General features: G+C 30.9%; 1 protein-coding gene across 1 annotated transcript; it reads right to left on the minus strand.

Moving 5' to 3' along the window:
• Positions 1-2,920: 2,920 nt before the first annotated feature.
• LOC107642241 (4-coumarate--CoA ligase CCL1) lies at positions 2,921-7,870 on the minus strand. Its single transcript, XM_016345535.3, has 4 exons — positions 6,602-7,870; positions 5,200-5,395; positions 3,634-3,847; positions 2,921-3,338 (listed from the first exon to the last, which is right to left on the minus strand). Exons 1-4 carry the CDS (start codon positions 7,724-7,726, stop codon positions 3,113-3,115), a joined length of 1,761 nt encoding a protein of 586 aa, XP_016201021.2. The 5' UTR covers positions 7,727-7,870; the 3' UTR covers positions 2,921-3,112.
• Positions 7,871-10,148: the final 2,278 nt, after the last annotated feature.

Raw genomic sequence — 10,148 nt, forward strand, 5'->3', positions numbered from 1 at the left:
TTGACTCCAAACTAAAGATAGTATGATGGACTATGATATTGGAAAATGAGGTGTTACCACTTAACACTTAACAACTACTACGACACCATTCATCTCTCCCTTTCAACTGCAATGGGGGGTGCTGTTGCAAATTTGTTCCACGTATGAGGCTACATTCATACCAACAACGAACCCAATTATATAGTTGCTACCGGGGAAAAAAGAAAAAAAAAATCACCTTATGAAAATTACAAACAAAAACCATTTAAAAAAAAAAGTACAAACTCAGGTGTAGTTGATTTTACATGAAGTTGATAGTTGAGAGATGTTAGATAATTTGACTGATTTGATTAAATTTTCATCTAAAAGCTTTCAATTATTAACTTCACGTGAAGTCAACTGTACTTGAGTTTTTACCTTAAAAAAACATCGAACACAAAAGCAAATAGTGAAAGTATTCGTCGGTGTCCTTTTCTAGTGCAAGCTTATTGAAAATGTCTAAACTTTTCCAGCATAAGTTTGGAACAATTTAGCGGAAAGATATAGGTTAGAGGTTAGTCTTTACTTTATGGTTTATTGTTTTATGGAAAAAGTAGAGAGACGAAACGATGGAAAGTGGAAACACGAATTACACAATATTTTAGAATTTAAGTCCGTCCTTGTGTTATGTTAGTATTGTACCATCTGATTGTTTTATTTTGATTTTTGAATTCAAAAAATATTAGAAGCTCAACGTTTTTTTATCGATATTAAATATGATGAATGCTATGGTGCCTAAAAAGTGGTGTCTATTTACTAAAAAAAGTTAAAAAGTAATATTTAATTTAAAAGATATAACAATAAATAATTTTTAAAAAATCAAAACTTACTATAAAAGATAAGTTAGGCAAAATTTAGACACCAACTCATAGGTACCATAGAATTGGGCATTAAATATTTAGAGTTAATATTTTATTTTATATTATTAAAATTTTAAATTTAGTATTTGAAATTTAGTCTTTTGTATTTGTTCTTGTATAGATACCTAGAGGGAGAGCTCGGTCTCTGGGAATCGATGCCGAGTTGTTATCTTCGGTGCCGACCTTTGAGCTTTGTGGTAATTTGAGTTTTACTCCAAGGGGATGTCCAATCGCGTAGAGCTTTGAGCAAGAAACAAGGGGAAAGTGTACCTGCAAAGGCACTCCGAAACTTAAGTCAGTATTGAAAATTCAATGTGTCTGTTGAGGATAAAATATCATACCTTTATAGGTGAAGTAAGATAGGTCAATTACATTCCCTATCTGAATTGATGAGCAGTTATTAGGTTTAATAAGTAATAAATACCTGGTCAGACAGTTTTATTCCAAGATGTAGTCCGTTGAGTCCGATTATAACGTGTAACCGCCAAGTTATGACGCAAATTGCCGAGTTATAGTGTATAATACTGAGTTAAGGCATTGAATTTGTAACGGCCGGATCATAACCCCCAAGCTTAGCTTGGGAATATGTTTAATGAAGTAGGTTGAGCTTGTAATGAATCATAAGTCGGCCTCTGAGTGAGTTCATAACTCGATGACTAATATGGCCTTAGAGCCCCCAGTTCAAGTTGCTTTATTAAACGGTTATTTATGCTAAAGAGTGGTATGATGGTAATGTTGAAGAAGAAGATGAAAATGTCGGGTAGATTTTTAGTTATCTCGTGGAATTTGTACGTTTGTTTTGAACTCTTTTACTTTGTTCATTCGACAGATGCTTATCCCTTGTTGTGGTTGTTTAAAATATGTTATTTTTGGTATCTAAACAGTATTTGAAATTGGCTAAATATTGACAAAAAATAATAAATTTTATTGGTCAATAATATTATTTTCTTATAAAAATATTATTTATATATTAAAATTAGTCACTAAAATTAGATATTGTATATTTATGTATAAATATATGTATTATTTAATTTATTTTTAATATATATTTTATATTTTAACATATATTTTATACTAATAGTTGATTTTAGTATATATATAACATAATTAATTTTTTTATATGTGAATATTTAGAATAGTCGAATATTGCAAGTTTATTTAACTCGATCACTTGAAAAGATAGGATTATTTTTAAGACATTGCATTTAAACAATCAAAAATACTATTTACGTACTAAAATTTGGTATTATATATTTGTGTATAAATATATATAATTTAATTTATTTTTAATATGTATGTTATACTTTAATGATGTTTTATATTGGTTGTCACACAGTAATTTTTTTTTGGTAAGATAATGGGTACTAAACCCAAGGAAAAAAACAAATATATGACTTAAAGGTTCTGGGGCAAGGTGGCCCTTTAACATCATCACTCAGTAAGTAACTGAAGAAGATTAAAGGTGAGAAATCTAAGAAGTAAAAGTCGTCTTTGTACTTGATGCTATTTTGAGCTAACCAATGAGCACACAATTTATTGGAGGAGATTAGTTTTGTGACCTTTTTTTTTTTCAACAAGATGAAGTAATCGTAAAAGGTATTTTCTTTTTTGGTCATGATCCTAAAATGTGTTTGTTAAGGTAAAATTCGTAAACAGCATAACTCTTCTTCACAAAGCCATTTTTGTTGAGAGTCTAATTGGGTCTTACACTGGATTAGTCAGCAGGCCTTAACTTTAAATTGGATCTAACCCACGTCCAAACAAAAGAGATTGGTGGTTTTTTTTTATCTTGTTTTTGTCAAGAAAGTTTTTGGTATAGAGTTATGATTTTCAATACTTCACTAACTAAAGATGATGAATTGTTACTGCTAGTGTTTTTTTGTCTCTTGGGCTTGGGCCCCTATTTTATACCAAAAATTAAAAGATGATGAATTGTTATGACAAAAAAAAAATTGATGAATGTACTGTATTACATACATGTGCACAAGCTGGAAGCTGCAATTGGTGTCTTGACATATGCATGTGTTGTTGTAGTCCTTGTATGATAGCGCAACTATGAAATTACCATTATACCATACATATATATATAACTGGATTATAATACAAGATTTGATTATGTGATTGATGATGTCATGAAAATACAAACATACAAACAAAAAGAAATTAATAGGAGGACGGCCTCTTTTGTACGTGGTTACGTTGACCTTGTTTGACCAAGACCAATATATAGCTAGCTAATTGGTCACCAAACCTTCGTTAAGCCTTGCTGTTAATACCTTCCTCAGAATTTTTCCTGACGCTGCTTTTGGAATACTTTCAGTGAAGAACACTCTGTTTATTCTCTTGTAAAATACCACCTGTTTAGAAATATATTTCTTGATTTCATCCTCGGTGATATTAGAACCATTTGATCTCACAACAAATGCAACTGGTACTTCTCCAGCAACTTCATCTTTCAGCCTGAATGTAATGTAATTAGAAAAAGTCAAACAGAGTAGGAGAGTAAGAATTTGTTTGGGTGATCTTCTAAAAAAAATTTTTTTTAGAGTTATTTTTTTTTTAAATTTTATAAAAAATTTAAAATAATTTTATGTTTGAGTATCTCATGTAAAAAGATCTTTTTATTTATCAATTATATTTGAGTATAACGATATAAAAATATTTTTTTGTTTATTTATTACATGCAAAAATAATGACATCCAAACAAGTACTAAAAAGTTTTTAGTGGAGTAGGTACTTAGGGTAACAAACTTACGGTACAACAGCGGCATCAGAGATGTTTGGGTGGGCAATCAACAAAGATTCCAGCTCAGCAGGTGCCACTTGGTATCCTTTGTATTTGATAAGCTCCTTCAAGCGATCAACGATGAATAGCTCATCATCATCATCAATGTAACCAATGTCACCCGTGTGTAACCATCCTTCTTTGTCTATGGTTCTCTCCGTCGCCTCTCGGTCATTCAGGTACCCTAACCAAATTAAATCATATCATTAATTACGTAACAAATTAAAAATAAGACTTTTTTAAGAACTTATGCCATGTGGCATTGGCATATATATAATGATGACGATTGTAAAGACAGGTGGGCCCAAACTACTTAAGATAAGTTAGGTGAGGATGTTGACTTAAAATGGGTTATCCAATCAACACTGCCTTCACCTACAACTTTGAACAAATTCAGCCTTTGACAGCGCTTACACGTTTGGTCTCCTGGATCATCTATTGAGCTATGTTATTAGAAAATGCTAATTATTTCACGAATTATTTAGGGTGAATTATATGATAAAGATATAAATTTATATTTTTTTATAGGATGAAAGAGAAATTAAAAAAATTAAAATTTATATTTAGAATAATAATAAAATAATAAAAAATAATTATAAAAAAAATTTATATATTTTTTTATATAATTTTAATTTGAATAATAAAATATTTTTTTATTTAATTATGAATTTAATTTTTTTAATTTATTAATTTAATAATATAATAATAAAAAATAATAAATTTTAATGGCTTTTTAATATTTTTTTTATAGGAAGTATAGGGAACTAATGGAATATATATACAATGTGTATAATGAAGATTTATGGATGTTCGATTCAGTAGGATATCAGATGTTTATTATCTCTAGTATCTGAATTGTTATTCTAGATAATATGGGTGTATTGTGTTTGAGAAATTAATAGTATTTTATTCTGAATATTTATTTTTTAATTCATATTGAGCCAAATAAACAGTTCATTGTACACATTGTACATAGCTCCTAACGAGATTCTTTTTCTTATTCGAGTGTCTTGAGTATATTGGAAGTACCAATACACAGAAGTTGTGGTTGGTGAGTATGAAAGGTGCTTTACGTGGAAGCCCTCATAACTTGGTATATTACGTACAGTGTTCACGTCCTCAATTTTCTGTTTGTTTTGGTAACCCGTAGCCACTAACATGAAATATTTAATTATTACAATACAAATCCAAACCCACCCACTTTGTTCCACCAAACTTACAACTACCCCACATTAGACTATAGTCTGTATAGTGCGCATCTCCTACTACGAGAAAATGACAACCCCGATAGAGATGCGATGTGACCGCATCACTTATCTCCGACTAAGCTTTTTGTTTCAGTTGTGTTAATTGTTACATATCTAAAGCATTACGTTTGGCCCTTAGGTGGTAAAATATCACATTCTTACCTAATTATTAGAATGCATAGTATGATGATGATTAATTGATTATATAATGGGTTTGCTAGTGTTGTCCATTATATTTGGGTAGAAGCTAAGATGCATGTAGAGATGAATAATAGATAGTATCGTATACCTTTCATGACTTTAGTGCCTCGAATGCAAATTTCACCGGGTTTGTTTGGTGGAAGGGAAGTACCAGTTTCAGTGTCGACGATTTTCATCTCAGCGTTTCTAACGACGGAGCCGCATGCACCTGATTTAACGTTGAATGGTTCCTTTGCAAATGCTAAGCTTATGGCAAGTGGCCCCGCTTCTGTCATCCCATAACCCTGTGTATCATCATAATCAAATAAAATCTATACATTATCCATCATAATCACTCTATTGAAAATATCAAATTCATATTTTCTAGCGAAAACTTTAATTTTATTGTTAGAAGAAATCAGTAGCGTAAATAATGGCATATTATGTACTTAAATAGGGATATCTTCGTGTAAGAATAATGATTAATGTAATTAATGAGTAAAAATGGGTCTAATAATTCAATTAAAAAAATGCTTACTAGAAGTAGAATTTAATATAAATAGAATAATAATTATAGAAACATGAAGTTAGTAATGAATATATTTATTTTTTAAATTTTTTTTAAATAGAATTATTTCTTTTCCTTCTGATTTCTCTTCGGTTGATTAATTATCTTTTATTCTAATTTATTTCCTCTTACAATGGAAATTAATTAACAAATATAGAAAATTAGAATAGAAAATAATTAATCAATAAAAATTAGGGAGATTCAAAAAGGAAAAAAAAATTTCTTTAAAGGAATTCTAAAAAAGGAATATATTCATTACTAATTCTATGCTTCCATAACTCTATCACTACTATTCTATTTGTAAATTTTACTCCTACTAAAAATTTTGTTAATTAGACTATTGAACTTATTACCGTTAACATATTTGAGTTGCCTAAATATACTAAATTATTTAACTGTTTTTAATTTTATTTTAAAATTCTCAATAATTACTCTATTGAAAATATCAAAATCATATCTTTTAGAGAAAACTTTAATTTCATTGTTAGAAGAAATCAGTAGCGTAAATTGTAATTGACCCATTAATTTCATTATTACTATTAATTAATAGAAAAGTATAGGATATTAATATATTATTTGTGAATTTATTACTAATAATTATTAATTATTATATTTTAAAGAAAATCAGTCATAACTTGCCTTATTTAACATTTATTAATTGTTGCGATAATTAATTAATACTAAATAAGGTAAGTTCTGGCTTTTTTTTGTTTACCTAGCTAGCATTACCCATATTTTAAATATATGTATAAAGATACACATCCAAAAAATATATCTATAAAGATATTTCTATTAGACACAATTATAAAATAAACTATTTTTATCAGACACATCCACAAAAATACTTCCATTAAATACCATTATAAATCAGAGTTCACAGAAATTCATAAAAATACTGTTAGTAAAATAGCAAAATTGTAATTAATAATAAATTAATATTAACCTGTCCGAGAATGGCATGGGGAAGCCTAGCCTTGACAGCTTCCTGAAGCTCCATTCCCATGGGAGCGGCACCTGATATCACCCCACGAATCGAAGACAGATCATACCTGTGAGTATCCCCACTCTTCACCACCGCCAACACTATCGGCGGCACCAGAGACGCCACCGTCACCCTGTACTTCTCTATCAACTCCATCAGAGTCGTTATCTCAAACTTCTGCACGATCAGAACCGCCGCACCCGCTCGAATGCCACATAACAAGATCGAGTTCAGTGCGTATATGTGAAACATTGGCAGCACGCAGAGGAGAACGTCCTCGCTGTGCGTGTACTGATGAGGATTCTCGCCGTCAACAAGTTGCGCCACCGTGGTAACCAGGTTGCTGTGCGTTAACATCACCCCCTTTGGCAGCCCCGATGTCCCGGAGGAGAACGGGATCGCCACGAGATCGTCGGTGGTGATGTTAACTTCAGGCTCGTCGTTTTCATTGGAATTTGTGAGAAGGGAAAAGTGCAGAACACTAGTGTCCTGTGATTCTTCAGGGGAACCATCAATGCACATGATCTTGACGTCGTTGTTGTTAGTTTCCAGGTACTCTTTGAATTTCTCTACGTACGCGGATTGCGTTATGATGAGCTTAGTTTTGGTGGCGGTGGCTTGCTTGGCCAGCTCGGCGGGAGTGTAGAAGGGGTTGGCGGTCGTGACAGGGGCGCCGCAGCGGGAGGCGCCAAGGAAAGCGAGGGCGAATTCGGGGCAGTTGCGGAGGACGAGCATGATGACGTCACCCTTGCGGATGCCGATGGAGTGGAGACCGGCGGAGATGCGGCGGGTGGCGAGGTGGACGTCGGCATAGGTTAGGGTGGTGGCGGTTTCGGCGTCGATGAGGCATGGGCGGTCATGGAAGAGTGGAAGATTCTGAAAGCAGTAAGAATGGAGAGGAAGGTGGGTGGGGATGGGAATGTCAGGAAGCTTGGATCGGAAGATGAATTCTTGTTGAGTGGGAGCGGCAGTAGCAGATTCCATTTCCGATGTTTTGTTTGTGTTAGTTTTTTTTTTTGGTTTTTTTTGTTTGTGTTGGTTTGGGATAGTGATAATAGTGCTGTGTGAGTTTATTATATAGCTCATGGGGGAAGGGGGTTGGTGGCTCTTTTGGTATTTTTCAAGGGAAAATATTTTTTAAATCTGTGACAGTGTGAGTGATCAATGAAATGCCATTGAGTATTGAATTAACTACCTGGTCAAAGTATAAGGGAAAGGAAATGCAACCCCTGTTGGAAATATGTAAAATGAGGTAAGAAATATTTACATGGTCATTTAAGAAAAGTTAGTAGAACAGTATCTTAGTGCTTTCTTTGACTCATTGTAAATGGCTGGGTTCCACTCTCAGGCCTCAGCGCCGTCATCATGGACCTCATGGTAGCGTCACTTCTTTTGTCACATATTCTTATAACTTCCCCAACTCATAAACTAATGCAGTAATACGATGAATTCTATGATGCTTGTAATTTAGTGTTTAATTTTTTTAAAAAGTTAAAATTTACTTTTTAAATATTATAAAAATCATAAATAATAATATATTAATGTATTTTTTTAACGGATTATTTATTATAAATTAATAATTAATTTATTACAAATATATGAATTATTGTGTATATAAAATTAAATATAAATTTTTAACATTTATTTAGATGGACGAGAATCTATTATGATCTTCGCTCATCAATATATTGTCCCCTCAAAATTTCATTACTTTTTCAAAAATCAATTGGCAAGTGGCAACTGGCTTTTTTATCCCTAAACTGGTGCTTTTTTATCCGGAAACTGGTGCTTCTACAGTCTACACCAAGCTCAACCACCACAGCCTATATACTATGGCCACATTTTAATTACTTAATTGGTTAGATATGTTTGACTTTTCATTACAAATTTCAACAAATTATATATTTTAGATAAGGTAACTATTTAAAAGAAGATGGTTAAAATATGAAGATATTTTGTTTAAAAGTGTTATTTATTTATTTAATCACACTTTAAATAAAGATAATACTTTTATAAATATTAAAATCTAACTATACAATTCATTATTTAATGGTTAAAAAGAAATATTTTTATATGAAGACAATTATAAAGTCTTTATTGTAATATCCACCTTTAGATAATATATATTTACTTTTTTAAAAAAATTAAGAACATAAAAACTGTAATTTTTATCTGGCCAATTTTAGGGGTGAACGCGATTGGATTGAATTAGATATAGCCAAAATTTCAATTCAATCCACATTAAAATCACCGTATCGGATAAGATCGAATATCGCAGTTTTTAAGCTTCGATCCGATCCGATTCGAACATTTACGGATCGGATATCGGATATATCTATAAAATAAAAAAATATTTTTAAAAGCTTATTTTTATTAAAAAAATATGAATAGAATTCATTTTTCTATTTTTTTAAATATGTTTACTCTTAAAATAATATTAAACATACTTTTCTTAAATAATAAATTAAAATAATACAACATGTATGATAATTATTAGTTGAAATAAAACATTAAAAAAATATTTACTTATTTATTTCTTTATTTTTACGGAAATGCAGATATGCGGATACCTACACAAAATCCGTAATCTGATCCTATTAGTGTGCGAATCCGAACTAATCTGATCCGATAGCCTTGCGGATAAGATCCATATCTGCAATTTTCAGATCAAATTCCGATAAACACCGCGGATATGCAAATCAAATTCAATCCATAAACATCCCTAATCAATTTTAGTATAATTATATTATGGTATCTATGGTGATTATATAAATATTGTTAAAATTAAAGTCATTTTTATATTTTAAAAGTTTTTTATCAATATTTTTTGAAAACATTGTTTAATAATAAAAAAACATTACTTTAATTTCAACAATACTTTTTAAAACATTATAATTACTGTAATCATCTTAACATAGTAATACTAGAATTACACAAGCAATTGCAAAGCCATATAGATGACCCGATATCTTGTTCATCCATTATCTGAGCATCTCTCTTATATTGTGCTGGTTAAGTGGTTATAATTGTTACATATAAATTAAGGCTTAGCAAAATCGAACATTGCGTGACAACTTATACAAAATTGGCACAGCTATGTAAATCCAAAAGGGGGAGAATTGGGAGAAAAAAAAATGCATGAGCCACCTAACTCGAGTTTTTCCTTTCCCATTTATGATTAGTTGTTTACCCTTTCAAGCACTATATGTAGTTTACTACTTTTATCTCTAATATGATAATTCAGGTATTGGTTCTTCATTTAGGTAATGGTATATCCTGTCTTATTTATGACGTAGTCACCGGTCGGCCATTATAATTATTGGTTCATGGAAATGTTTAACGAATGACATTTTGATTTAGAAAAATATCTAGGTTAGGTGAGTTTCTTTTTTTTTTCTTTTTATAATAGTCAGCTAAATTAGTTATGTAAAAAATTGGGAGCCACTCAGAGAAAGATGTCTAAAACGTATTTTTTTTAAAGATATTTTTTTAATAATTAAAATTTAAT

The sequence above is a fragment of the Arachis ipaensis genome, chromosome B1, assembly GCF_059453495.1.
Source record: "Arachis ipaensis isolate K30076 ecotype BB chromosome B1, ASM5945349v1, whole genome shotgun sequence".
NCBI classification, from domain to species: domain Eukaryota; kingdom Viridiplantae; phylum Streptophyta; class Magnoliopsida; order Fabales; family Fabaceae; genus Arachis; species Arachis ipaensis.

Excerpts from the sequence above, each read along its gene's own strand:
- LOC107642241 (XM_016345535.3), bottom strand. The coding sequence starts at position 7,726 with ATGAGCTATATAATAAACTCACACAGCACTATTATCACTATCCCAAAC. Across the intron at positions 5,396-6,601 it reads CCCATGCCATTCTCGGACAG|GGTTATGGGATGACAGAAGC; the intron begins GTTAATATTAAT and ends GATGATACACAG. Across the intron at positions 3,339-3,633 it reads TCTGATGCCGCTGTTGTACC|GCTGAAAGATGAAGTTGCTG; the intron begins GTAAGTTTGTTA and ends CATTACATTCAG.